The sequence below is a fragment of the Lepisma saccharinum genome, chromosome 13, assembly GCF_977018435.1.
Source record: "Lepisma saccharinum chromosome 13, izLepSacc3.1, whole genome shotgun sequence".
Classification (NCBI taxonomy): domain Eukaryota; kingdom Metazoa; phylum Arthropoda; class Insecta; order Zygentoma; family Lepismatidae; genus Lepisma; species Lepisma saccharinum.
The window spans coordinates 58,555,768-58,583,431 of record NC_139241.1 but is presented as its reverse complement, the minus strand read 5'-3'; the positions used below and the strand labels follow the sequence as shown (position 1 = coordinate 58,583,431).

Sequence of the window (27,664 nt, the reverse complement as noted above, 5' to 3'; positions counted from 1 at the left end):
CGTTGTTTATATAAAAAATGCATGTAATATTTTCACGCACAAACTTCCTCCCAAACAATGGTTTGTCCTTAAGTTGAACTATAAATCAGAGCTTCACAAAAATGATTATAGCTACTATCTCAGGGTAGCAGACGATTGTGTGTATCTGTTTTGGGGTTAGTGTGACGAGAAAACACATCAAGTGTAGGTGATATTAGTTTCAGACAGATATAAAGGGAACATAATAACACACTTGCTAATACACCTACAAAAAACAAACAAAATGTGGTCACGTTCACGAAATGTGCAAGAGTAAATTTTGCTTTCGGTTGAAAATAAGTTTAAAAAAATGTTCGACGAAAGTGTCGAACAGACGAGGCACTGATTGATCGACCTGTATGTAAACACCTTGACGACAATAATGTGCTTTATCTCTTGCATGGGTATTTATTTTTTTTATAATTTAAAAGGAAATCGTGTACAGTATGAATAAGTAAGTCATTTAGATAATATTATAACATAATATGCTATGTCACCAAAAGCAATGTATATTTAAAAAGTGTTAGGCGTATTGATCGAGATTATTAGAATTAGTATATATTGATATTTAATGGTACATAAAAACAAAGATTTTGTTTGGTGATTTTCTTTTTGTAACTTTTTGTGCTACGCTACGTTTTGTTGATGAAGTAACATTAGATTATTTGAAATGGGTTAAGCGCGAACCTAGCTTAACGCATTTATTGTAGTTAAGTCAAATACCAACCAAGCGAATAAATATCTAGCCTGTCTTCGTTGCGGAGTGGTAAGGGATTCCGGGTTCGAATCCCGCCCTAGGCATGTATGTTCTTGGTGTGTGTCCCTTCATCAATTTCATGATATCATCACTCATCCTCAACCTTGCGATTAGCCAAATACGAAGTAAAATAAACTAAATCAAATCAAATAGAAAAACAAATCTAGATGTTATATCACTTTAAATTATGAAAAAAAAACAGTTTCTGATTAATGTTACACAAATAGAAACAAAATAAAAAACACACAAAGTAAGAAATAAAGGAAGGAATTTAATTGTTACCTAAAGATCGGAAAATGGAAAATAATAGTAATTATTATTTTATTAGACAAAATCATTGTAAGGTACCATAACCCAATATGGCCTATTTGCTGTTTCCAAGTAGTTACAAGGTTAATTCAACAGATGGCTTTAGTATATCAAGACTGTCCGAATGACGTGATTGAACCTGTTGGTTGCACCAATAATGTAGTAACTTCAGGACAAAGAAACGAAATAGCTGGACCTCATGATTGTGTTCTACGTGGTCTAATATTGCATATGGAAGTTATCACTTACTACATCTTCCAAGTGTACAGTGGGATCCATGAGTATTACCCTGAAAATTGTCCATGAGTATATTCATTATTTTTTCTCTTACATCCTGTGTGTTTTTAAGCGATGGATTTTTATGTATGCTGGTGCAGAAGTTGTTAACATCTTGTTTTGAGTTTTCTTTTCATTCTTGAAGCTCTTATTGGGTCAAATAAAGTGCACGAACATGGTGATGGACAATTTGTACGGTAATACTCATGGATCCCACTGTACTTTATTTATATCTCTAGTCCATATTATGATAGCTCATAATTTGTACTTTACAACAATGTACTTACTTTAGACTTTAATCTAAAGTCCTGTTTATAACGAAGGAAGAAAAGAACATTGTGTAAGTTGGCTCAATACGGCTTACATAGGAATGTCGTGAAAGACATGCCCAAATGTAACATTTGTTACTTTTATGTTCACGTAGAGTGTTTAGGAGTCAGTAAGGATGATTAGGGATCTTTCATTTGACCAGACTGTGATGTGTAATTCAAGGTCTTCTGGTGACAAGTTATGACACATCATTTCCTTGTTTATTAGTTTGTAAACAATGTTATTTCTTTGTGTAATCTCATTATGTCGTTAGTAAAAAAAAACGTAATTGTATGAATATTCTTATCTACCTGTCTGACTTTATACACCATTAGAAACAATCACAAACCTTAGGTAGGCCATATTGCGTTCAGGTATCTTACCTAATTGTTAGTTGTACACGAATAGACTGTTTCAAATTTCAATTTGTTCCGCAGAACTCCGTGGTTGAGTGGTTATCACATCGGACCAGGTCGCCAGGGATCCTAGGTTCGAATCCCGGCCAAGGCATGGGTGTTCTTTTGAGTGTCCCATCATCAATTTCAATATATCATCAGTCATCCTCATCGTCATAATTAGCCAAAAAGTGACCGAAAGGCAAAGTAAAATAAACCAAAACAATCAATTTGTACCACACATTCAAAAAAATCAGTAATGATTAAAAATCCGGGTTAAATTTTGTTTTGGAGAGGTAATTAATGGCCAAGTTAATGAAAACATGGTCGTAGAATCATAAACCCTCTCGGAAATCGAGCCCAGGACCCATAGATTACAAGACTGTAATTAAACCTAGACCTATTAACCGTGAGCACAATTTTATTGTGATTGCAGTTTAACCAAGGTAGACCAACGCCTGCTGGAAGCTTCGGGAAGAGCCGATAGGTGGAAGCACTTGCTAGAATCTGAATTATGGAGCGATTGTGAGTTTCTAGTCGGAGAAGAACACTCGGAGGTAATTTTATTTTATTTTTATGTTACATAAATTGAACGTAAATGTTACGTTATTGAATACTTAAATGCTTTCCTGACTTCCGTGTTGTAGCCTGGACTCTGTAGCATGCAGGCTAACAAGGCTCTGGCGTCTGGAACTACAGCTAGGATAATCATCTGTGGGGTATTGGGTTGTGTCGTCTATACCTGTTTGGTAGATCTCACGGATAGTGGCCCTACTACATGTAAATGAATCAAACTGAAAATTATTTTTGTTTTTAATTGCACTGAGGTTTAAATTTTAGTGTATGCATATAATTTGCATATTTCACCAATAAAAAATATTAGCATATATGTAGCCAATATGCTTCAGAGACAAATAAAGTCAAACTTGCTACATTTTTAAAGCGGCACCCATGTAACACATTTTCGTTAATGCTTTTCATGCATTCAGGCTGTCATCATACTCAAGTTTTTTTCATTTATAATCAGACGCCACAAAGTACTTACTTTATAATTCTATGAAATCAGATCATTATAAATATTTTAATACAATCTAATGTCTAGAACCTTACATTTTATGTGTAAGATGTCACATACGCAATACTGCAACGCCCCCTTTGTGATTGTTATTTCGTCCAGAGGTAGAAAATCGAGGCAAAATAACTACAATAGAAAAATTGAAATATATCAGGTTTTAGAAATAGACAATTTCATACGTTTCCACAGTCGCTGTTTGGCATGTAATCGGGTGTTTCGGGAACCCAATTGTATGATAATATGTGTACTCAACAGTGCCTTCAGACGGAAGGAACTGGCACCACTGTTAACGGCAACATAGCCGACAGTGAACGGTCATTGTAACCAAGATCGTTGCTTGTAACTTCTTGAGTTCTTGTTATACTTCGTGTTGGACAATAAAGGATGTTGTTAAGTTAGCGTTAGTCTTTATAATAATAGTAAGACGACGATACATGGCGCAGTCGGCACATAAAGATTGGGACTTTACTTTAAACTGTAGGTCCAGTCCAGATTTGCTTGTCTGTGCATAAAGTGGACTTAATCTTTATAAAAAATGGTTGCCACAATTGTAGGGTGATCGGGAAAAAAGAACTTCAGTCAAAAATTGCAATTTTACAGCACACAGTTATTAATTTATTGATTTATTTATTTTGTATTTTAAGTCCACTTTAACACAGTTATTTATGTTTATCCCTTTAATAGCAAACATTGCAGAGATGATAGGCATGTTTCTGTAATTGATTCAGTGTGACTTAGATGAAAGCAATAGAAAGTAGCAGTTTGTGACATGTGCCTTCCCGAACACCCTAGAAATAACAATTAACATTTTTTGTGTCACAAAAAGTGGTTGTAACGCACGCAATTATAATTGTGCAAGAGATCTTCTTTGTTTTCTCTGTTTTGCAGCTCGTGAAAGCCCACAGGTTTCCCTTGACAGTGGCCAGTCCCGTGTTCGAGTGCATGTTCCGTGGAAGTATACGTGAGACAACAGGCAAACCAATAGAAGTTCCGGACGTTTCAGCAGACACATTTAAACTTCTTCTTCAGTAAGTACAAGTTCAGTAGTTATTTTGACACAAGTGACAAATCAGTGCAGTGCCCAGCATTTTTCCTAAGGAGGGTTCAGGTCTTCTGTTATAGTAGCCAGTCCTATATTTACTAACTTTTCCATCATTTGACGTTGTTTAAATTATTTAAATTATTGTTTAAATTATTTTTTTAGGAATGGTTGGTCAAATTGCATTCCGACCACTACTCTCCCCATTCTGCCCACCCTCCCCCAAACTTCCTCAACTGGGCGAGATAAAATATCAAGCCAATACTTTCCCCTAAATGTACTTGAACTCGCCGCCACTGCTGACTTTTTATGTTGTTTACATACCCTTATCTGTGCTATTGTTATTATCTTCACCTAACCTACCCGAAAACATGTCACAGATTTCGTGAAATATAACACGTCTACAATATCTACCAAAATTTCTTCATTTTGTGACTTCTTGTAACTTTTAGCGAGGTATTTTTTTTTCTTATGAAGCAAAATGTTAATTATTTCATAATGATATATTTTGAAATTATTCTTGAAACTTTCCTGGCAGCGAATGATGAAGATGTTTTCTCGGGATATGAACCAGGTGATTTCCGGAAAGGCTTCCGAGCTTTCAAGCACTCTCTTCTTCAGGAATCGAAGTCTTCATTCCCTGAAGATGAGAGTGACGTTAGATCTCAAAACCTCGGAAGCCTATCCGGAAATCACCTGGTTGATATCCTGAGAAAAAGACTACCATCAAGATACACTGGTCAAAACAATTAGGGGAGCAAGCAAGAAATCCCAAAACCAAAGTTGGAAAGTCAAAAGTAGCAATGTACAATTCATCTGTGATGAATCATCAGCATGAAGAGCTCTCTAGTGACACTATAAGGCACGTGGCAGAATTTGTGATATGAGGAGCAATCACGAGGTCACTTGGGAACACCGGTTGTGTGGTGCTGGCAGACCGTAAGTGCAGCTGGGATTCAGTTGAGTAGTGTTGAATAGGAACGATGGCAGAACAACACGATTTAGGGGAATCTAGCGCATGGAGAGCCATTGGGAGGATGGAAGCAGGGCAAACACAACGTGAGGTGGCTGCAGCCCTTTGTGTGTCACGCAGTGTCATTTCCAGGTTGTGGACACGATTTCAACAGATAGGTACAGTACCAAGGAGGCATGGGCAAGGTCGCCCACGGTCAACAACAGTTAGGGAAGACCGGTACTTAGCATTGTCGGCTCTCAGGAATAGGCAGCAAACGCAACTGACTTGCAGCGCGGCCTTGTTTTGGCAACAGGACGAAGAGTCTTGGGCCAAACTGTACGAAATCGCCTGCGGGAAAGGGGTCTTTATGCAAGAAGACCAATGGTGTGTGTCCCTCTGAATGCCCAACACCATAGGGCCCGCAGACAGTGGGCTGTGGAACATCGTGAGTGGGGACATGGAGAGTGGAGTTCAGTTCTCTTCTCGGATGAGTCTCGTTTCAGTCTCCAGTCAGAATCGACGCATTCTCATCTGGAGCGAACGTGGGACTCGCAATTATCCCGCACATGTGGGCGAAGTGTCTCAGTATGGTGGCGGTGGCTTAATGGTATGGGCAGGGATCAGTGTTGGTCGACGTACCCCTCTGCACATTATCCGGAACGGTACTTTGACAGCCTTACGGTACCGGGATGAGATCCTGAGGCCTCATGTTGTCCCAATGGCTGCAGATATCTGTGATCGTTTCATTGTTGTGGACGATAATGCCCGACCTCACCGAGCACGTCTGGTTGACGCCATGCTACGGGATGAGGGTATCGAACGAATGGTATGGCCAGCGTCCTCCACAGACTTGAATCCCATTGAACATGTGTGGGACACACTCGGAAGACGCATTGCTGCTCGGCCAGCGCCGCCTACAACTCTGCAACAGTTGGAAATGGCCCTTCTGGAGGAATGAGTGAATATCCCGCAGACTGTCGTTGATAACCTTATTGGTTCCATGCAAAACAGATGTGCAGCTGTCATAGCAGTTCATGGCGACCACACGCCTTATTAGAGGTATGCATCTGTTGCGTATCTGTTCATTTCTGTTGTCTTATCACCGTGCTGTTCTCCTGATTTTGTGCAGCACCTTGCAGAAATCATTCCTAGAACTCTGTTGTGCTAATGACTCAATAGACATGTATTGTACTGGTTGAGGACACACTCACCTAATCAAAATACATTGCTACTTTTGACTTGCCAACTTTGGTTTTGGGATTTCTTGCTTGCTCCCCTAATTATTTTGACCAGTGTATATTGTGTCACATATTTAAACATACACGTAACTTGTCGCGGGCAAGTTATTAACATTTACAAGTTATGGCATACTTTTGTTAACCTCCTAGGACATGAGAAACTAAAAAAAAAGTAATATTTTGGATTTCGCAATGAAACAGTTTTCTCGCAAATACGCCTGGACGATATTTTTATGGGATGGAAAACTTTTCGGGTCACCTTCCACACTATGGGCGTCCGGAAGGGGACAAGGGGGGTCGTGCCTCCCTCCCTGGAAAATGAAAGTCAAACAAAAATTATGTATTTCACACATATAATTTCATTTTAGCCACAATAATATGTGTTAATTATTGCATGAACACCATAAATTCAAATTTAAGCAATGTTTTTTTAGGGAACAACACTATTTTTGGGGAAAATGTGCCTTGTTTGCCCCCCTGGAAAAAAATACCTTCCTTGCCCCTCCCTGGAAAAATTCCTGCGGATGTCCATGTTCCACACCCGCACAATACATTACGTTGAACAAAATCGTTTCCCCCACGAACGCTTAAATTATGTATTACATGAAATAGAAATAAATCAAACTGAAAAATGTATTTGTTAATTTGCACATAACCTTTAATCCACGCAGCTTCATTTACACTGACAAATTCGATGTGCATTCTGTGCAAGAAGCCTTGAACCTCTACAGAGCAGCTCACAAGTACATGATGCCAGATTTGGTGACCCTCTGCTCCAAATACCTACAGCTCAACGTCACACCTAAGACGACATGGCAGACTATACAGTGCGCTAGACTGTACGAGGATGATGGCTTACTTGAAACCTCAATGAAGGTAAGACTAAAGCAGACCGCTTTGTTGTTTTTGTTTTTAATCTCTAATAAGTTGTTTACATTTGTATGTGCACTAACGTATGCAGCTTATTCAGCTGGAAAGGCGCTCCGTTCTGAATGTTCCTCCTATTCCTGCAGAGCATAGTATGAGTGGGGCTGATCAGGCAAAGTTAATTGTAGGTGGCAGCACGATAGTTGTGGCTCTTCAGACAGGCAACTGTTTTCCCATTAAAATATATGGAACATTTCATGTTGGACGAACTGTTATTATATCAAATTGCACGTTTAATTTGATTCTAACCTGAGATATTATATCGGAACACAATAAATGTATAATCAGTGCGTTCAATAGAGACTTAATTAGACTCATAGGGGCGTGGGGCAGACAACTCAAGTGGGGCCTCCTGTTACTGCCATTATAGTGGCTGGATCTACGAATACAAAAAAAATACGTAATTTTAGCATGTGGGGTGTAAGCAAATATAATTCTCTATATTATGATTTTAAAGATGCGTTTGTTTTTTTATACTAGAGACAAATAGTACAAAATAACTAATAATATAGATACTGTAAAATACATTCTTTACTCATTAACAAATTAAGATGCATGATTAATTACAATGCTTACATTATAGATTGATTTATTATCATTAAGCAAAGGCATCGATAGTAGACCTAGTGGCCGGGTACCAAGTCATCAATTGGCGCTCGAATCATCATTTGGCGCTCGATCGCCTTAATGGATTTCTCTCGTAAGGCATGTGTTGCCAACTCCTTATCCGAAAAAATCACCAAGATTATGACGCTCGTCGTAGCCTTTTATGATGTACATTTTGAGAGCAGAGTTGGCAACACTGTGGGGGCACTGTAGCCTTTTATGAGGGGGGTCTATTGCTTTTTGTTTACATCTGGCAACACTACCGTAGTTTGACAATGTTGTTAACCTACTGGGTTTTTTTTCACTGTAAATTTTCATCAAAGGGCCTGAGGGGGTCCATGTATTTTTTATGTCTGGCAATACTGTTGGGGGCCTAGTGTTGGCAACACTGTGGGCTTACTGTAGCTTTTTATGAGGGGGGGGTCTATTGCCCTCTGTTTACATCTGGTAACACTACCGTAGATTTTTTGACAGTGTTGTTAACCTACTGGGTTTTTTTCACTGAGGCTCGAATCATCATTTGAGGCTCGTCGTAGCCTTTTATGATGTATATTTTGAGGGGCACAGAGTTGGCAACACTGTGGGGGGCACTGTAGCCTTTTATGAGGGGGGGGGTTTATTGCCCTCTGTTTACATCTGGCAACACTACCGTAGATTTTTTGACAGTGTTGTTAACCTACTGGTTTTTTTTTCACTGTAAATTCTCATCAAAGGGTCTGAGGGGTCCATGTATTTTTTATGTCTGGCAATACTGTTGGGGGCCTAGTGTTGGCAACACTGTGGGTTTTTACTGTAGCCTTTTATGAGGGGGGTCTATTGCTCTCTTTTTACATCTGGCAACACTACCACTATTCATACTTTTTCTCACATATAGGTGTACATGATGAATCACCAAACAGATTTTTCCTAAGTCATGAATTGGAGGGTTCTATGACAACCTATATTAATTCTCGTAAAAGAACAGAAAACACACACACACAAAAAAAACAATACTGTGGTCACTACAACAAATAGTCTTCTTCAACCCCAATCCAACAACCCAAAAATCATCCTAACTAGAACCATGTAACTATCTGCCATCTGTTAGAGGTTTTGTGAACTATGTGGTGTTTTGTTTGTGTGTAAAAAAAAAAATGCAATGCTTTTTGCACTTGGTTATCATCACCTAACAGGTTATTAATTGTTTTTTAAAATTAATTACAACTGAAAACTAATAATTAATATTATCTAAAGTTACTAATTAATATTATACAAGTAATTGATATATTTTTTTTGTTCTTGTTGCTAGTGTTGGGTAATTATAGTTGTTGCAAAATATTAGCTCTCGCGTATGACAGTTTTTGAGTTTTGTTGGGTATATATAGACGAATCGAAATTTTATTTGTTATGTTAAATTGTATGTTAGGGTACATGGTAGGAGAAATCATTGTATATTAGAGCGCTCTTTTAATGATTTGCCTATAACTGCATACAGGCAGCCGTAAATTTAGCATAAAATATCCTGATCCTGTTTCTTCTAGCATGTGCGACGTTTGTTGTGGTGGGATCATTGGGGGAAATGTGATTCTCCCAGTATGTCATCTGACTTACTAGTATATGCGATACGAAGAACAGGTGTGTATGTGGCTTACTAGGATTAGGCTCATGGTAATGAGGTCCTAGTAGCTGAAACGTTGTCGGGGTATTTTGCAAAAATTTTCCTTAAACAGTTAACAAATATAATATATATTTTTTTTAAATTCAGACATTAGATGGATTTTACAAATATATTTTAAAAAAAATAGGTTAGGTAATTGTGGCTTCTACAGCTCGCCAAGCAGGGTGCTCTTGCATAAGCTCTTATCAGTCTGTAAGTCAGCAACAAGCAACCTGCGCTAGAGGTAGATGCTCTTGACATCATGAACAATGAAAGCTTTTTCACTGTAAATTTTCATAAAAGGACCTGAGGGGTCCATGTATTTTTATGTCTGGCAATACTGTTGGGGGCCTAGTGTTGGCGACACTGTGGGTTTTTACTGTAGCTTTTTATGAGGGGGGGTTTATTGCCCCCCTTTTATATTTGGCAACTCTATTGGATGTTCCTTTTTTTGAGACTCGAAATTATTATTTGAGGCTTGAAATCATTATTTGATGCTCGTCGGTGTTGCCAACCCACTCTACAAAAATTCTACTATATGATCTTTCACTGGCTAACCTAACCTAACCTAACCTAACCTAACCCACCCTAACCTAACCTAACCTAACCTAACCTAACCTAACCTAACCTACTCTAACCTAACCTAACCTACTCTAACCTAACCTAACCTAACCTACTCTAACCTAACCTAACCTAACCTAACCTAACCTAACCTAACCTAACCTAACCTACTCTAACCTAACCTAACCTAACCTAACCCACCCTAACCTAACCTAACCTAACCCACCCTAACCTAACCTAACCTAACCTAACCTAACCTAACCTAACCTATGCTAGGTTAGCTAATTGTGTCTTCTACAGCTTCACTGTATAGAGGGAAGATGGAAAAAGAGAGCTCTACGGAAACTGACGCTCTTAACAATATTGTACGTTCGTGAAAATTATATATATAAATAAGACTTAAGCGTATTATCTGCTTTCATGTCAGATTTTGCCAACCTGTGAGCTGTAGTGTTTAGGTGACAAACGACCTGCTCAAATATGATACTGTTGACAATATTGTACGCCCGTGAAAATTATATATAAATAAGGCATAAGCGTATTATCTGCTTTCATGTCAGATTTTCCCAACCTGTGAGCTGTAGTGTTTAGGTGACAAGCGACCTGCTCAAATATAATACTGTTGACAATATTGAACGCCCCCGTGAAAATTATATATAAATAAGGCATAAGCGTATTATCTGCTTTCATGTCAGATTTTGCCAACCTGTGAGCTGTAGTGTTTAGGTGACAAGCGGCCTGCTCAAATATGATACTGTTGACAATATTGTACGTATATTGTATTGTATAGGAGACTAGAAGCATATAATTTGGCGGAAAAAAAAAAACAAGTAAGGTCATAGAAAATAGTTAAAAAAAAGTGAACAATTATATTTTGCATTGCACAGCATTAGGTATTAAATAACATACCCCCAAAAAATCTCTGCATTATGCGTTCTGTAAAAAATTGCCCTACGTGCCAAATTGCTATGTCAAGTGAACATTTTCAAAGGCACTGTCGTACTTGTGTGCCGGGAAAGCGAATATGTGCAACCAAATTGTGCTCTAAGTGTGGAATAAATTTTTCTATTGCCAACTTCAAGCGACACCAGCTTACTTGCAAGAGCACTGGAACATCTCTACCGCAACCTTCCAAGCGAAAGGTAGAAGTAACCTCCCTCGATGCATCGCCACCTGCCAAACGCGTCAAGCTGGCGAAGAAAGCAGACCGAATTGCGTTTGAGCATTTATTAGAAGACTTTAACATAACATCAGACAGCTTCTGCGATGTGCGTAGTTTTCTGGAGAGCGAGCGAGCTAAGATAATATCCATCCTCAACGATGCATTGGCTACATACTCCACTAAATTCTATGCTGTGCTATGCTGCAAGTATAAGAAACCGTCTGATGAAATATATAAATTCTTCCATGCCACAAAAGCAAAAACACTGCATCAGGCAGATATCACTGACCTCGACAGCATCTACGACAAGTTTGTCGAGGAGTTTGTGGCAAAGCACGAGGAGCATCGGGCTAAAGGCTCGGGCGGTTCGCTGTGTGGCGACCCCCACGAACTTCGTCTGAAACTTAGCAAGTCCCTGCCACTGGCAGGGTCTAGCTATATTGCCCTGCCACCCGAGGTTGAAGCAAGGAAAGCTGTTCTCAATATTCAGAACAAAGACACCAAATGCTTCCTCTGGTCGGTGCTGGCAGCATTACACCCTGTTCACTGGAAAAACAGTCCACGCCGTGTTGCACACTACACGCAGTATGAGTCGGAACTGGAGGATGCAATGGCCGGGATTGCCTACCCTGTAGAAGTCTCGCATATTCGCAAGTTTGAGGTTGGTGCTCGTGACTTGTTGGGCCTGCAATTAGCCATCAATGTTTACGGTCTCACCGAGAACGAAAATGAGGTCCACCCCATCCGGGTGAGCAACGTGAGCAACAACAACGAGGTACGAGAAATCAACCTCCTGCTCATCAAGGACGAGACCCATCACCATTACACCCTTATCCGTTCCCTCTCTCGGCTTGTTTCGAGCCAACGGAGCAAAGGCAAAACCCACGTCGAGGTGTGTCGCAGGTGCTTGGCTACATTTAATAATCGAGAACAGCAGGATTACCGGCGCATCAGAGGTCCCAACATTGCTGCTGAGAAGCTAGCTCGCCACATGTTCTACTGTGGTACCAACAAGCCTGCACGAATTATCCTGCCCGAACCTGGTGCAGTAGAGTGCTTTCGCATGCACAGTGCTATGGTGAAGCATCCTGCCTATATTGTAGCAGACTTCGAGGCCTTTCTTCAACCTCTGTCTAACTGCGAGCCCAACCCCGAAACATCCTCTACCATTCCTTTCCAAATCCACGAGGCCTCGAGTTACTCCTATATTGTGGTGTGGCGAGACCAACATATTGCCTCCGAGCCCTATGTGTATCGCGGTCCCGACCCGGTCAAACACTTCCTGGAGAAAATGCAACAGGAAGCCATCAAGATAGGGAAGGTGCTGTTGGCCCCCAAGCCCATGCTGCCTCTGTCTCCCAAAAACAAGCATCAGCACGAAATGGCTCTAAATTGTCCTGTTTGCAAGTCGGTCTTCACTGACGATAACAAAAAGGTCCACCACCATGACCATTATGGGACCGGAAGCTACATTGGCCCGTGGTGCAACAGATGTAACTTGAGAGCCAGGGACCCGCGCTTCATACCGGTCTTTTTTCACAATGGCTCGGGATATGATTTCCATCACTTGGTCACACATCTAGGGTACGACAATGCGAGAATCAATGTCCTGGCACAGAACGAGGAGCGTTATATTAGCATCAGCAAGTGGGTGCCGATCCCCGACTCAAGCAGCAGCATCGAGCTTCGGTTCCTCGACTCTCTGAGGTTCCTCCAGGCAAGCCTCGATGCTCTTGCTGGGAAGCTCAGAGACGACCAACTAGCCATTACCACATCAAGTTTCCCGAACTTAGATGTCGCACTCATCAGACGTAAAGGGGTCTACCCCTACGAATACGTCACAGACCCTTCCAAGTTCGAAGAAGAGTTGCTGCCTCCCCAGGATAAGTTCTACAGCCAGCTGAGAGGTTCTGGTATTACCGACGAGGAGTACAAGCATGCTCAGTCTATGTGGGTCGAGTTGGGTTGCCGAACTTTCGGTGATTACCACGATGCATACCTGAAGCTTGATGTGACGCTTCTTGCCGATGTGTTCCAGGCGTTTCGGGCGACTGCGATAAACATTTACAACCTGGACCCTGTATATTTTTACAGCCTTCCTGGACTGGCATGGTCGGCCATGCTCCTGCTGACTAAAGTTAAACTTTCACTTATCTCCGATAATGATATCATGCTTTTCATCGAGAGAGCTATCCGGGGCGGCATGGTCCAAGTGTCGCAACGCTTCGCACACGCCAACAATCACCACATGGCCACTGGTTACGACCCCTCCCAACCATCAAGCTACATCATGTACACTGACGTGAATAATCTTTACGGGCACTCCATGATGCAGCCACTCCCAACAGGACAGTTTAAGTGGGTTGATCCTTTATGCCACGACATCGAAAAAGAGTGCGACGAGTTTGGGTTTTTTGCCGAGGTGGACCTTGACTTCCCCGAGAAGCTGCAGGATACATTCTGTGACCTTTCGCCTGCTCCGGAATTCAAGTGTCCACCTGGCTCGGATCAACCGAAGCTCGTCATGGACTTGGAGCCCAAAAAGCATTATGTGCTACACTACCGGAACCTCCAGTGGTTAATGCAGCAAGGGGTCTCGGTCAAAGCAGTTTACCACGTGCTCTTGTTCAGGCAGTCTCCATGGTTGAAGCCGTACATCGAACTGAACACCAAACATCGCACTGATGCCACTTCGGAACTTGATCGCGATTTTTTCAAATTAATGAACAATGCGGTATTTGGGAAGACCATGGAGAATGTGCGAAATCGCGTTGATGTGAGGTTGGTGACGAAGAAAACACAGTGTCGTCGACTTGTTGCAAGCCCGCTGTTTAGGTCTCGAACAATTTACAACGAACAGATGTCTCTGATTCACATGAACCGGGGCAAGGTGTTACTCAACAAGCCCATCTATGTGGGAGCTGCAGTTTTGGATCTGAGCAAGTTGTGCATGTTCGAGACATATTACGGCATACTACGTGCACACTACAACCACAATATCTCGCTCCTCTACACAGACACAGACAGCTTGGTATACCATGTTCGCACGGCCGATGCGTATGGTGATATAGCCAAAGTTCCAGCTCTTGTCAAGCTCTTCGACACATCGGGCTATCCCCAGCTAAACCGGTATGGAATTCTGCCCCGGAACAAAAAAATACCCGGCAAACTCAAGGACGAGAAAGACGGGGATGTGATTGTGGAGTTTGCTGGACTTCGTGCCAAAGCCTATGCGATCCGGGCTGAGTGTTCTGTAACAAAAAAGGCAAAGGGTGTAAGCAAGCAAGTGGTTCGGGAGCACCTCAAGTTTGAGGATTACCTCGAGTGCCTCAGAACAAAATCGCCCATTCTACAAAAAGAGCATCGTATCCAAAGCGTCGATCATGTGCTTACAACTAATATTGTCAGGAAAGTTGCTCTGGATGCACACGACGACAAGAGGTGTATTCTTGAATGTGGGGTCCATACACTTCCGTGGGGCCACTATCGCCTCCAAACTAGTAAGACCTGCCCAGAGTGTAACAAAAAGTAATAGGCAATGCGAAAAAAAAACAATTTTAATTTACTTCCACTTCCTCGATTACATGCATGCATGGCACAGCAAAATTAAACTTCTGGAAACTGCTAATTGCAATTTGTACTTATATATATAAAATTCCACATTTCTTATTGTGTGCTATTCTTTTTTATTTATTTAAAACTGTTCAGTTACTCTTTCATTCTTGACGTCATACACAAATGTTTTCTCTGCAATAAGAATGACACTGCACAGAGTATCTGCAGGCAAGGCATCGTGGAACTCGCATACAATCTTGATGTTGGTACGATCGTTGACCACCACTTGCTTCCTCTTAGATGTGTTGATGACGGTCATGGGTCTCCGTGCTTTGAATTCGCTGGGCGCGTAGTACACGTCCACGCTTCCTTCGGTCACGCGTTTGTAAGCCGTGTAAGCTTCGTAAAGTTTGAGGTAATCGTCTTTGGTCATGTCGAGGTTGTAATTCTCGCGCGGGAACACTTCGTTCCTACCGTTCTTCAGATAAACGTTCTTGATCTTGCAGTCGTCGAACTTGCTGGAATCTTTTTCCTGATCGTTATCGCGTCCGGTCTGAAAAAGCACTACGACGAAATCTGGCATGTCGAACTGTATGTTGTTGAACTGCGTCGTCACGTCGAATTCCATGTGACTTCCCGACGCCATCTTCTGCACGCACTGGTAACCGTGAAAGTGAATCGGCACCTGCGGACTTTTCAAGATCTCCGCTTTGTACTTGAGGGCGTAGTTCGTTTCGTATTCCACCACCGGCATTCTCAATTCCATGCTCCGGATGACGCATTTCGCCGCTTCGGGTAAAGTGTTGGCTATCGGCGTGGTGCCGTCCGGACCCAAAGTAGCGTATCGCATCAGTGCGTCGTTGTCGTTGGCCGCTCTTCGAAACGTGATCCTCAGTCCTCCCTTCCACATGATCTCCTTGTAGTCCGAGAAGAAACCAGGCAGCAGACGCATGGGAAAGAGCACCGTGTGACTTTTCGTCGATATTTTGGTTCCGGCTTCGAATCCCCCGGCCTGGTAGTACGCTGCGTCCGTTTTGGATAATTTCAACGTTCCCACTGCCGTCGACGTGATGCCTGGATAATCTATTCTGTCGATGACGGTGTTGTGTTTCCTCACCTCCACCTGCGAGAACAGGTGAGGCACGAAGTTGTCCACGAGTATCAAGTTTGCTGCTGCGGGAAACGCGTCTCCGCTTTCTTTCTTCACCACGTCGAATTGAAGGTAGAGGTCCGCTCTGTGAGGATGAATAAACCCGTCGCCTACGTCCACGTCGTATTCGATCTCCCTGTTCGCTTCGTTCAGATTGGCGAACGTGCGACGGTTGGGAGGGAAAGATTGCAATTCGTAACTTTCGATTTGCTCCATTTTACATGTATGGTTATTTATTATATGTTGATCTCCACGATGGCCGTCGTAGTGGCACCTGCGAAATCCACCACGTCTCCTTTCTCGTTCGTCACCACCAACTCTATGTCGTCTATGCGGTTGCGACATACTGGAAAATAGATCGGCGAAGAGGGCGTGTAGATGATCGGTTCCATGAACTCGGAACTTGGTTTGAAAGTGGCTATGATTCCCGTCTGCTTGTGACTTCCTAACAATCCGTCCGAAGATTTCGTGATCATGCCTTCGGCCACGTTACAGTGTACGTTCAGAGTCTCTATGGCCAAGAATTTAGGAATGTTGGTTGCTACGTGCTTGATGCCAGCTTCGAGTTTGGTGTCGTTCTCGAAACCTAAAAGTTCTCCCATGGTGCCCAGGTCCACGGTCTCCGTCGCGGATAGGATTTCCACTCTGTGCGTGACCGAATTTTGAGAAAGGTATGTGCCTTTGGGTAATTGAGCTTGCAAAGTGGAAAGATTGTATTGTCCTGGCGTGACGACGATGTGTTCGCTTCCGACGCTAATTTTGTTGTTGTGCTGCGTAACATTAGGTATGAGGTACATGCTGTAGAATGCACGCAGAGCCACGGATTTAGGATAGACGATGTCGTCGTGCAGCGTGAGTTTCAAGATTGAAGATTCGCTCGTGAGATGGAACACGCCCATCCTAGTGATGCTGTTTGAGGTTCCACAATGCTTTCTGGAAATCCTCGATCGTAGGGTTATTTATTTTAGAGAGAAACGCGAGCACGGAGAGGCAGAGATGACCGCAGTTCACGTCTCCGAAATCTTGAATGCGTTCGTCGTTGTAGTATATAGAGGTTTTGTTCGTTTTCAGATAATGAATTAAATTTGTAGGTGGAACACCTCCGAAAGAATCGAAAACGAATGCTTTATCATTGTCGTTTATGTGGTAACATATCCAATGCGTGCCTGGATTTTCTTGACCGTCCAAGTTGACTACTCCGCATTCTCTTCTTTTAACGCTTGAAGGTAACGAGTCGGACATGAAAACTCCTCTGAAGTGTTTGATTTGTAACGGTTCGATCAGAGATTCAATGTCTCGGTTGGTGAGTGCTTCTGTTTCTTTTTTTTAAACTTTTTCATCACGCCCTTCCCTTTCTTCTCCATGGCCAGGTTGTGACGTTTCTGTTCTTCCAATTCCGCCTTGTTCTTCTTCGAGTCGATGACGGTTTTCGCGATGGCGGCACTTCCGCCGGCCAAACTTCCAACGGCCCCCAATGCTGCCAGGATGGCCGGGATGCTGAATATGAAACCTCCGATCTTTTGCTGTTTCCGCGAACGCTGCAATCTTTTCAATTGAGGTGTGCTGAGCAGCAATTTCATTCCATGTCCTTTCGACAAGCAAGAACGTTTCTTCTCGCGTTGTTTCTTGGTGAGTAACCCATCGAGGGCACCTAGATTTTTCAGATTGGAGTATGGTATCTGGTACACGACACCCTTGGGCTTCATGTTGATGCTCTATGTGTTATTTTCACGGTATGTTATTTATATATATATTCTGAGATTTTTTCTTGTGTAGTTTTTTTACGGTATGTTATTTATATACCCCACCCCAATTTTTGTTTTGTGTTCATGGCGATGGTGGTACCCAGTGCGGCGACCCGTTCACCCAGCGATGCGTCTCTGCTCACGAACCTTTCGAAAGCTGCATGTTCCAATTTTTTGTCTGCTTCGTGACGTGCGTCCAGATCCGTCTGCGTGGTGTTGTAGGCGATGTCGTGATCTTTGCATGCTGCGTCCAACGGATTCACACCCTTGTCTCCTCTCTCCAATCTTTTCTCGAGTTTGGTGCCCGGTCCGCAGTACTGGTAGCCAGGTAGATGCATCTCGAAAGGTAACTTGTTGATGATGTCGTTCACGAGTCCCTTTCCTTCGGCCACGTTCCAAAATTTTGGAGGCAGCGTGTTGATGATTTTGATCAGGTAACCTATGCCCTTGTCGTCGTTCACGATGAAGTTGGAAAGTTTCGTGCTGATCATGTCCACGATGCCAACCTTCTCGTTGTAGAAATTACGATTGCCTGCATTCTCTTCGCCGGCTATCACCAACAATCGGTCCACGAGTTTCCTAACGTCGTCCACCCAAACGAATTCTTTGGGTAACGTGTTGTAGCGTTTGACGCCGCTGCCTGTTTTGACCTGGTTCCAAATCGGTTTGATGAGATTCCTGTACTTCTCGCCGCTGCTCGATTTCACCCTATTCTGCGAGGCGTCGTTGTTCTGGTACAAGGCATCCGTCATGATCAGAATTTCCTTGTAACTTTGGTAATCTTCGTCGGTGTAATCTTTCGGCTGCTTTTTGGCAACGAGTTCCCACAGTCCCACCGTACCCGGATACCTGTTCCAACTATCCTTGTCGCCTAAATTGACTTTAATATCGTTGCCTTCGAAGGTCACCTTCGATTTCCCAATCTTCCACACCACACCGCCGCCTTCGCTGGTTTCCATGCTAGGATACAATCCGAACACTTCATCCTTGTCGAATTTCCCCGTGCTCAGGTAGTCTCGTGCCAAAGGTCCCAACTCGATTTTATCCGAAGACGTGCTGCCTATGGCACGACGTGCCGGTGCATCCTTCAGTTCGAACGGCGTCGAAGGAATGCTCGAAATGGGAGTGGGTACGGCGTAACTTTTAGCTGCGAGCGGTACGAGTTCGTTGATCAAATTTTTATTTTGTTCCGTGACACTTTTAATTTCTTTACCTAGACTGCTGATGGCATCGATCACGGGTTGATCCTGACGTTTCTTCTCTTCGTAGAATCCGCGATTCTCGGATTTCCAACCTTTGAAGCGTTTCGCGAGGTAATCGCGAAGCTTGAGATTTTCGTCTTCGATTTTTCGTTTCGTCATGACGTTATTTATACACGTCGTTTCTCACAAGGTTGCAACGTTTAGAAAGTCGTTGATTTTGTTTCTGTATTTTCCGTCGTTGGGTTTCCTCGTCATGTCGATCGTCGCGAATCCGAAATCGTCACCGTTCCAGCAAGTAGAGCAGCAGCGTTCCGAAAATTGATTGTAGTTCATGTCTCCGCCTACGTAGTCATCGTACGCGTGCTTGAGGTTGGTGTGATCTTGACGAAACAAACATATGAAATTAGCGTTGTCGCGCACTAACTGTTTTGGAATTTTGGAAAACGTTTGAGCTAGGTAAAAACAATCCATTCCTTTGTGACGACCTTGCGTGAAAAAGTTGCGAATTTCATTTTGATTTTCCAGGATGGCGTCGTCGAACACGACGACTGAATTTTCACGACAATCGTCGAGTGGTTTTATTTCCGAAGCGAACGTTGCAATGTCCAGACCATCGTACACTTTCATCAGTTGCTGGTATTTGGATTGCTCCAAACTTTTCGAGAACACGTACAGGTGCCTGTTCTTCCAATTTAACCAATTCGGTGCGAGGAGAAAATTGTCCACGAGCAGTGTCGTTTTCCCACACCCCGAAGGACCTACGATCAGACAGCGGATGCTGTCGGGAAGCAACTCGCCGTTCTTTTTTTTTCTCGTTTGACTTTCCGGATCCGGTAGACGCTTCACCACGTTCCACGTACTCACAAGATCACTTCGTCCGCGTCGATCCAACTCTTTTCCGGAAGTCCCAGCCATTTGACAAACAGTTTGTCACCTTTCCTACGCAATACTTTCTCGATGAGGTACGTGTCAGGGTGTTTCGTTTTAGAGAGTTCCTCTTCGTAAAATCTTCCTTTCAAAATCTCGCCGCTACTATCTTTTATTATATACGTGTGTCGGTTTCCAGGTAAAACTCGAACCACCGTAAAGAGTTCCGTGCTCCAATTTTTTGTGAATCCCTTCTCGAAGGTGCGTTTGAATTTGCTGATCCTCACCCGGTCTCCAATTTTGTATTTAGCTTTTTTTGTCGTGGGTGTGTACTTTGGACAGTAAACGGTAGAAATTAAACGCTGCTCGTCGGACTTGGTAACGTCAACTGGCTTCATGCCTATCGTTCTGTGTACCGTTTCATTATAGGTGTCGACGAGTTCCGGCAGGATGTCGACCCATTTGTAATTTCCCCGAAGCGTGAATCGTTTCCACATGTGTGTTTTCAAGGTTCGATTGAATCTTTCCACGATGCTGGCTTTGATGTGACTGAAGGTCGAATAATGTCGAATCTTGTGTTTTTGAATAAACTTTTGGAATACGGCGTTGTAAAATTCTTTACCGTTGTCCGTTTGCAGAAACCGTGGTTGTCTGCCGCCGCTTTCGCGAAAAATTAATTTAAATGCTTCCGTGACGCATGTTCCCGTTTTGGCTTTCAAAGGTAGAGCCCATGCGAATTTCGAAAATGTGTCTATGACGGTGAGGAGGTACTTGTTGCCCTTGTTCAATTTATGTACGTTTTTCAAATTGCCGCTACTCATCTCCACGAGGTCGCTTTGCCAGAGGTCGTCGATGCCCTTGGTTACCACAGCCAAACGTTCGTAGTTACGGCGTGCAGGTTTATGCAATTCTTCGACGATGGCTTGCCTAGACATTTTTTTTAGAGATTACGTTTCAAGAGAAGCACAAGCGTGATGGGATTCAAAGAGGGTGGCACTTCGTTCGTGTTTTGAATGATCAGCTTATCGCCGGCACTCACGTCGAAAACGGTAAGATCTTCGTCTTCGTGTATTTCATATATGTTGCGCGTTTCGTTCCAACGTGCCAGAGGAATGTTTCCTGCTTTCTGGACACCACGATTCGATATCAAAGTCATGGTAGGAACGCTAGCTTTTCTGCCGTGAGACCAGTACGAAAATTCGTTTATCTGAATCGTGCCATCGAGGAGAAACTTGTAGTACGGATGATAAGGATGCAACATGTACAGTTTGTTACCTTCGACGAACGTGGAGATTCTCTGTTGATTGGGTACGCTGTTGATTTCGATGGCTTGCAGAGAATGCAGTTTAGCGAATTTAGTGTCGACGCCGAGCAGATTACTGTGAACTTGTCCGAGTTTATTTTCGATGGGCAGCAAATGCTCGACTATGGTATCCGTTACGGCAGAAAACGACGGTTTGATTTTCACTTCCACGTTCAACTGCTTGTAGTTTTCGTTGAGTTCTTGCAACTTGGCGCCGAAAGAGGCCAGCGTCGATTCCTGCGTGGATTCCAGCACTCCAACTTGATCTCTGATGTTGACGACAATGTTCTGAAGGTTCTCGACTTGATTCAATTTCGAGCTCTTCTCGGTAAGATCGTTCACGATCCTTCGCATCTCTGTAAACTGCGTGTGAAGGTCGGCGACGCTCTGCGAAGTGGGCAGCGTCGACACCAGCGAACTAATTTCGTCTCGAATCTGTTCCACGTTCGCCGTTTCCGTTTCTAGTCGTTTCAGCATACGTGATATGTTTCTTTTCAAAGCGTGCAATTCTTTGGAGGTGGGGAGATTGGCCACCCTACTCTCGAGATCGCTCAATGAACTTTTGATGTCGTTCGAATCGGATAGTGCCGTCACCGCCGTTTTTAATTTTTCCAAATCTTCGCTCGAAGGCACGCTCGTCCGTAACGATTCCAAGTCACCCTGTATGTTGTCGAGTACGTGATGAAAATGAGCGAGATTCGTTTCGACGTTCAAATTTTCTAAATATTCGATCTTCTGCTGAACCGTGCCCAACGTGTCTTGAATGCTCGTCAACGCTCTTGCTTCAGCGTGAATATTTTTAATTTCTTCGTTGATCAATTCCAAGGACGCCTGAAGCGTAGCGATGGTGGTTTTAATGTGTTCGAAATCTTGATAGGCCTCCAATTGAATTTTTATGTTCGCGACGCTTTTACCGATGACCTGCAGTTCGTCCGACGATGGTAGGTTCGTCATTGTATCTTCCAAAGTCTGCAACTTGGATTTAATTTCTTCCAACGTGCTGGTGAATTCTTCTTGTAATTTGGAAACGACGACATGTAAGCGTTCTGCGTCTATATCGTTCACGACGGTTTGAAGTTCAGAGAAATTCTTTTCTATTGCGGAAGTTCGTTCTTCGATTTCGAGTTTCAATTTTTCCAAATCTTCATTTTTCGATTGAAATTGCTGTAATTTGGCCAAATCATTTTGAAGCGAATCCACGCTCAACTGTATATTTTGAACGCTGTCGTAAGAAGGTACGTCGACATAATTTTTTATGAGCGTTTTCAGTTCGGAATCGATTTTCAGAATGGGGTCGAGACATTGCGTTTGGAGCGTAGCGATTTCCGACTCTAAACTTTTGTTTAAGGTCTCCTGCAAAGCAATCAAATCGGTCCTCAACTTCTTAACTCGAATGTCCAACATGAGAATCTCTTCTGCGTGGTCTACACGCTTGGTGTTGCCGAAAATGTCGTTAGGCATTTTTGGTTAACGGTTATTTATAATAGGATAGACGATTCGTAATTCTACAAAAAGAGGAATAAGTTTGTCGTAATCTCCGAGGAGTTCCATGTAAAAATAATCTCCTGCAGACACATCGTACGTAATATTAGAAAGCATCTTGTCGTGCTTGATTCGAAAAATATTCTTGCCGGTAGAAATTTTGATTTCGCCTGCGTTTTCCGGATTCACGGTGATTTGAAGTTTCCCGTCGATCGGAATTTCGTAGAAATGTAAATTGTTATTAAAAACATAAAACATCTTGCCCACATCGTCATTCAGTTTCGTCCAAATGCTGTTGAGATGAACAATCAGTAAACCATTGAGTTTAGATAATACGGAAGGTAAGAGGTTATTGGAATTTGGTGGTGCAGTCTCCATGTTGATCTGTTTGCGGAAGCCAAAAAGATTCATTGTCTTTGTTAGTTATTTAAGAATACGGTCAAAGTTTTTTTTGTAATGACACGCAAAGTTTTTTTTTTGTTTGCTTGCGTCACAATACAGGCACGCGCGCGCACGTGTGTGTGTGCGACACATTGTTCCCGAAAGAGGTTTACAAAAGTCACGATATATAAACACTTGGTCCCACAGTTGGAAAATTATGATAAGTTGCATTCAAAAGTTTCAAAATATCATATAGTAGAATTTTTGTAGAGTGGGTAGGCAACACCGACGAGCCTCAAATAATAATTCAAGACTCGTCAGTGTTGCCAATTTCTATTTGTAGGTTAGCTTAGCCAGTGAAAGATCATATAGTGGAATTTTCTTCGGATGGGTTGGCAAAACCCAAGCCTCAAACAAAACATCCAATAAAATTGCCAGATGTAAAAAGAGAGCAATAGACCCCCCTCATAAAAGGCTACAGTAAAAACCCACAGTGTTGCCAACACTAGGCCCCCAACAGTATTGCCAGACATAAAAAATACATGGACCCCTCAGGTCCTTTGATAAAAATTTACAGTGAAAAAAAACCCAGTAGGTTAACAACACTGTCAAAAAATCTACGGTAGTGTTGCCAGATGTAAACAGAGGGCAATAAACCCCCCCCTCATAAAAGGCTACAGTGCCCCCCCCACAGTGTTGCCAACTCTGTGCCCCTCAAAATATACATCATAAAAGGCTACGACGAGCCTCAAATAATGATTCGAGCCTCAGTGAAAAAAACCCAGTAGGTTAACAACACTGTCAAAAAATCTACGGTAGTGTTACCAGATGTAAACAGAGGGCAATAGACCCCCCCCCTCATAAAAAGCTACAGTAAGCCCACAGTGTTGCCAACACTAGGCCCCCAACAGTATTGCCAGACATAAAAAATACATGGACCCCCTCAGGCCCTTTGATGAAAATTTACAGTGAAAAAAAACCCAGTAGGTTAACAACATTGTCAAACTACGGTAGTGTTGCCAGATGTAAACAAAAAGCAATAGACCCCCCTCATAAAAGGCTACAGTGCCCCCACAGTGTTGCCAACTCTGCTCTCAAAATGTACATCATAAAAGGCTACGACGAGCGTCATAATCTTGGTGATTTTTTCGGGTAAGGAGTTGGCAACACATGCCTTACGAGAGAAATCCATTAAGGCGATCGAGCGCCAAATGATGATTCGAGCGCCAATTGATGACTTGGTACCCGGCCACTAGGTCTACTATCGATTACTTTGTTAAACTTGATATTTTGGCTGTGTCATTTTCAGTTGAAAGAAGAGCCAGACCACTAAGACGTTCCTGATTCATAGTACTGCGTAAATAGGTTTCTATAATTTTAAATTTAGAAAACTATCTCTCTGCCTTTGCTACTGTGAGAGGACAGTAAGGTACAGTCATAGGCAATAAAAATGTGACACTTAGATCCTGAAATATGATTTCCCTGATATGCGTTATAACAACACCATTAACCCAAGTATTCCTGGCAATGGAGAGATAATTAAGTAAATCTTCTCAAACATAAACATGTTTATGAAACAAGAGTTGTTTCGTATGTACACTCGCATGAATTAGTAGTACTTAGTAGATTCTTATAATCCTAATTGGTCTGAAGAAGAGAAATTTATAGTGTCACCATGTGTAGTTTGTTCTATGATGTGCTGTTTACGATTTAAAATCATAAATTTAGTAGTAATTCCTCACGGAGGATGCTCATGTTGTTTCTTTTTTTAATCAGATGCTGAGGACCAACACCAGACAAGTACTGAAGAGCTCAGCTCTGGAAGACATTGACTTTTCGCTCCTCCATGCTCTGCTGGATGAACGCAAGCTGGCTTTGAACTCTGAACTCGAACTCTTCGAGGCGTGCGTGACTTGGACCTTGAGCGAGTGCGAGCGAAGAGGCATGCCACCTAAAGGTGCCAACTTGCGTAAATGCCTCGGGGATGCCGTCTGCAAGATCAGATTCCTGACTCTGACCTGCCAGGAGTTCGGGAAGGCAGCCCAGTTCGGGCTGCTGACCACGGAGGAAGTCACCGGGATCTTCATGTTCCTCATCACCAACGGACAGACCCCACCTCCGCCGTTGCTGTGCGTGGAGACGAAGAAGCGCTTCAGCGACACCATCTTTGCTAACCTCGAGGGTCTCTGCCTGCCCAATCTTCGCCCAAAGACGTTGTCTCCTCACATCAGGTTCAAAGGTGCTCAGAGATGCTTCCATTCCACGGAGGAGTTCGTTTTCTTCGAGCAGGAAATCCTCGTCACCGACATGTTCGTTCTGGTTGAAGGTCTCGTCCTCCCCACTCAAGAGGTGAACCTGGACGTTTTGAAGATCATATACCCGAACAGCGACCTCTCCACTTACGAGGAGGAAGTCCGCGTATATGTGAGAACTGGGATCGCGCCGGCCATCTTGGGTTCGGGAATCTTCAAGGGTCGCGTTCACTGGGGTAGCCAGATGACAGTGAAATTAGAAAACCTTCTGCACGTGACGAAAGCCATGAGCCCACTCTCGGTCAGGGTTCATTTCAACACCAAAGGTTGGTACCCCTTCTCAACCCCGTCACTGGAACATTGCAAAATGGCAAAAAGAACTCTGTACATGATGCCTTGCCAACATTCCCTCATATTAGGTTTAACTGAACCCAGTAATTAGTTAAAAATGTACTTGTAACTTGACAGTTTTTGAAGTTTTCATATTTTATTATTTAAATCGTCGCAATAGCTGCCTAACTTTTTACACGCAGCATAATTTATAAGGACTTTATACTATGTTATTGTAAAATGAGTTTGCTTTCATTTTAGTGGCTTCTTGTTTTAAACTTTTCCTACTGTATTGTTAGATTATACAATCATATATTTTCTGTGATATTTCGTGTACTGCTTTTATACATAAATACCACACGGACTCATGACACAATAATAATATAATTATTTTACTGCAAATATAGGTAGTACAGTGATTTCGAATATCTTGTTACTCCTAGGTGGTTATCACAATGGAACTAATTACATATTTTATTTGGCTTCAGATGACTGACACAAATAACTATAGTGTGGATGATGAGCAACATGTATATGTACACAAGAACGTCCACAGACCGGTAAAACAATAAAGGAAGTGTGATATGACTTCCAGTGGCGTAGCATGGACATTTCGGGTAGGAACGCCAAGTCCGAAGGAAGAGTCGGCCCTTTCTTGCTTAATAATTTACTTATGGTATTAGTCGCCACAGGTATTATTTGCCTGAAGTAAGCTGGGTTTTCAATAAAACATCATCATTGCATGTTTTAGCTAGAAAATTAGATGCCTCACTATGCCACAGATGTTTTGAACTCTGGTGTTCTATACCTTTTTTTATATCTTTCTGCATGACGCAAGTCATTAAAAACCTACCTGAATCACAAGCGCCTCTGCACAACAGTAGACGTCATTGTTGTGGGCGATCCAACTACTGATTGATTTGGTTTATTTTACTTCGCTTTTCTACCACTTTTGGTTAATTGCGAATATGAATACGAGTGATGATATTGATGAAGGGACACTGACAAAGAACACCCGTGCTCAGGCCGGGATTCGAACCAGGGACCTCTGTCGTCTTCGCGCACTGTGAAAAGCAGAGTGGATGATCCAAATAACGTACACTCTACTGACGTAACAGTGCCGATTAGTAATTCAGACCACTGTTTATTACATCTTGAGAATGCTGATAAACATTTTAAAATAATTTTCTCCAGAGACCATTCGATGTTAAGAGTTTTCAAATGAATGCTAAACATTTCCATTCACACAGTATTAAGTAGTTAGATAATAACGAAAAAATACAATAAAAAATAATAGTTTTGCGGGTTAAGTGGTAGAGCAGCCACAGGCTGAATTTCTATCACGAGGACTTCACCAACTTATTTGACAAAAAGGCCTTCCCCATGGCGCAGTGGTAGCGTCATTGCCTTGTAATCAAGGGGACCCGGTTCGATACCCGTTGGAGGCACAAGTGGTTCGGATCCCACTTTAAACTGTAGGTCCAGTCCCGATTAGCCTTACTGTGCATAAAGTGGACTTAAAACACAAACTCAAACTTATTTGACAAAAACTGTGTTGATCTTTTAGTTTCTAATACACATCGCTGTTCGTGCGATAAATTATACAATGCAGTGGCCATTAAGAAGCAGTATATTTGAGATTGGTAAAGTTACGTCAGTCAATATTGCGTATTGTAGCATCACACAGCACGAGTTGCATGAGCGCGAAGAGCGAAGAAGCGGGTAGGAATTCTGCCGCTGTCGTCTGCTTCAGAAGGCAGGAAGGGTCACATGAACCAATCACGGTAGACCTCTCGTACGCTGGCGTAAGAGAGCCCATTTACGTGCGTGCTGTAGAAATGGAAGCTTTCCCTCCATAAAGGCAGCAAGGAATATAGGAGTCCTGTACGCCGAACCTGCTCGGCGTCCGGCCGGGAAAGGCATTGAAAAGAGATGCTAGAACGAGTGTTGAGAGTGGAGCGTTGCAAGCGGATCGCGAAAAATAGCCATTATAATGCCATGAAGGTCAAACATATATGAAATTAGTCACGTTTTACTTTATAATCACAGCATTTAAGCATTTTTGAAATTTTAAATCTGGGAACGCCGGGCGTACGGGCGTACTATAACGCTACGCCACTGATGACTTCACTGC

At 42.7% G+C, this 27,664-nt stretch overlaps 2 protein-coding genes across 2 annotated transcripts in view; one reads left to right on the top strand and one right to left on the bottom strand.

The window, feature by feature from the left end:
• The window catches only part of LOC145996978 (hemolymph lipopolysaccharide-binding protein-like), a 54,529-nt gene that overhangs the window by 6,990 nt on the left and 19,875 nt on the right, over positions 1-27,664 (bottom strand). The window lies entirely within an intron of this gene.
• On the top strand, positions 388-25,950 carry LOC145996977 (BTB/POZ domain-containing protein 2-like). The gene is made up of 5 exons (XM_083133568.1): positions 388-472; positions 2,501-2,621; positions 4,028-4,167; positions 7,043-7,247; positions 24,725-25,950. The coding sequence occupies exons 1-5, from the start codon at positions 465-467 to the stop codon at positions 25,640-25,642; spliced, it is 1,392 nt and encodes a 463-aa protein (XP_082989694.1). The 5' UTR covers positions 388-464; the 3' UTR covers positions 25,643-25,950.

What these genes read in the sequence shown, in the direction of transcription:
- LOC145996977 (XM_083133568.1), top strand. An exon ending in TCGGAGAAGAACACTCGGAG is followed by an intron (nt 2,622 to 4,027) that starts GTAATTTTATTT and finishes TCTGTTTTGCAG; the next exon opens with CTCGTGAAAGCCCACAGGTT. An exon ending in TACTTGAAACCTCAATGAAG is followed by an intron (nt 7,248 to 24,724) that starts GTAAGACTAAAG and finishes TTTTTTAATCAG; the next exon opens with ATGCTGAGGACCAACACCAG.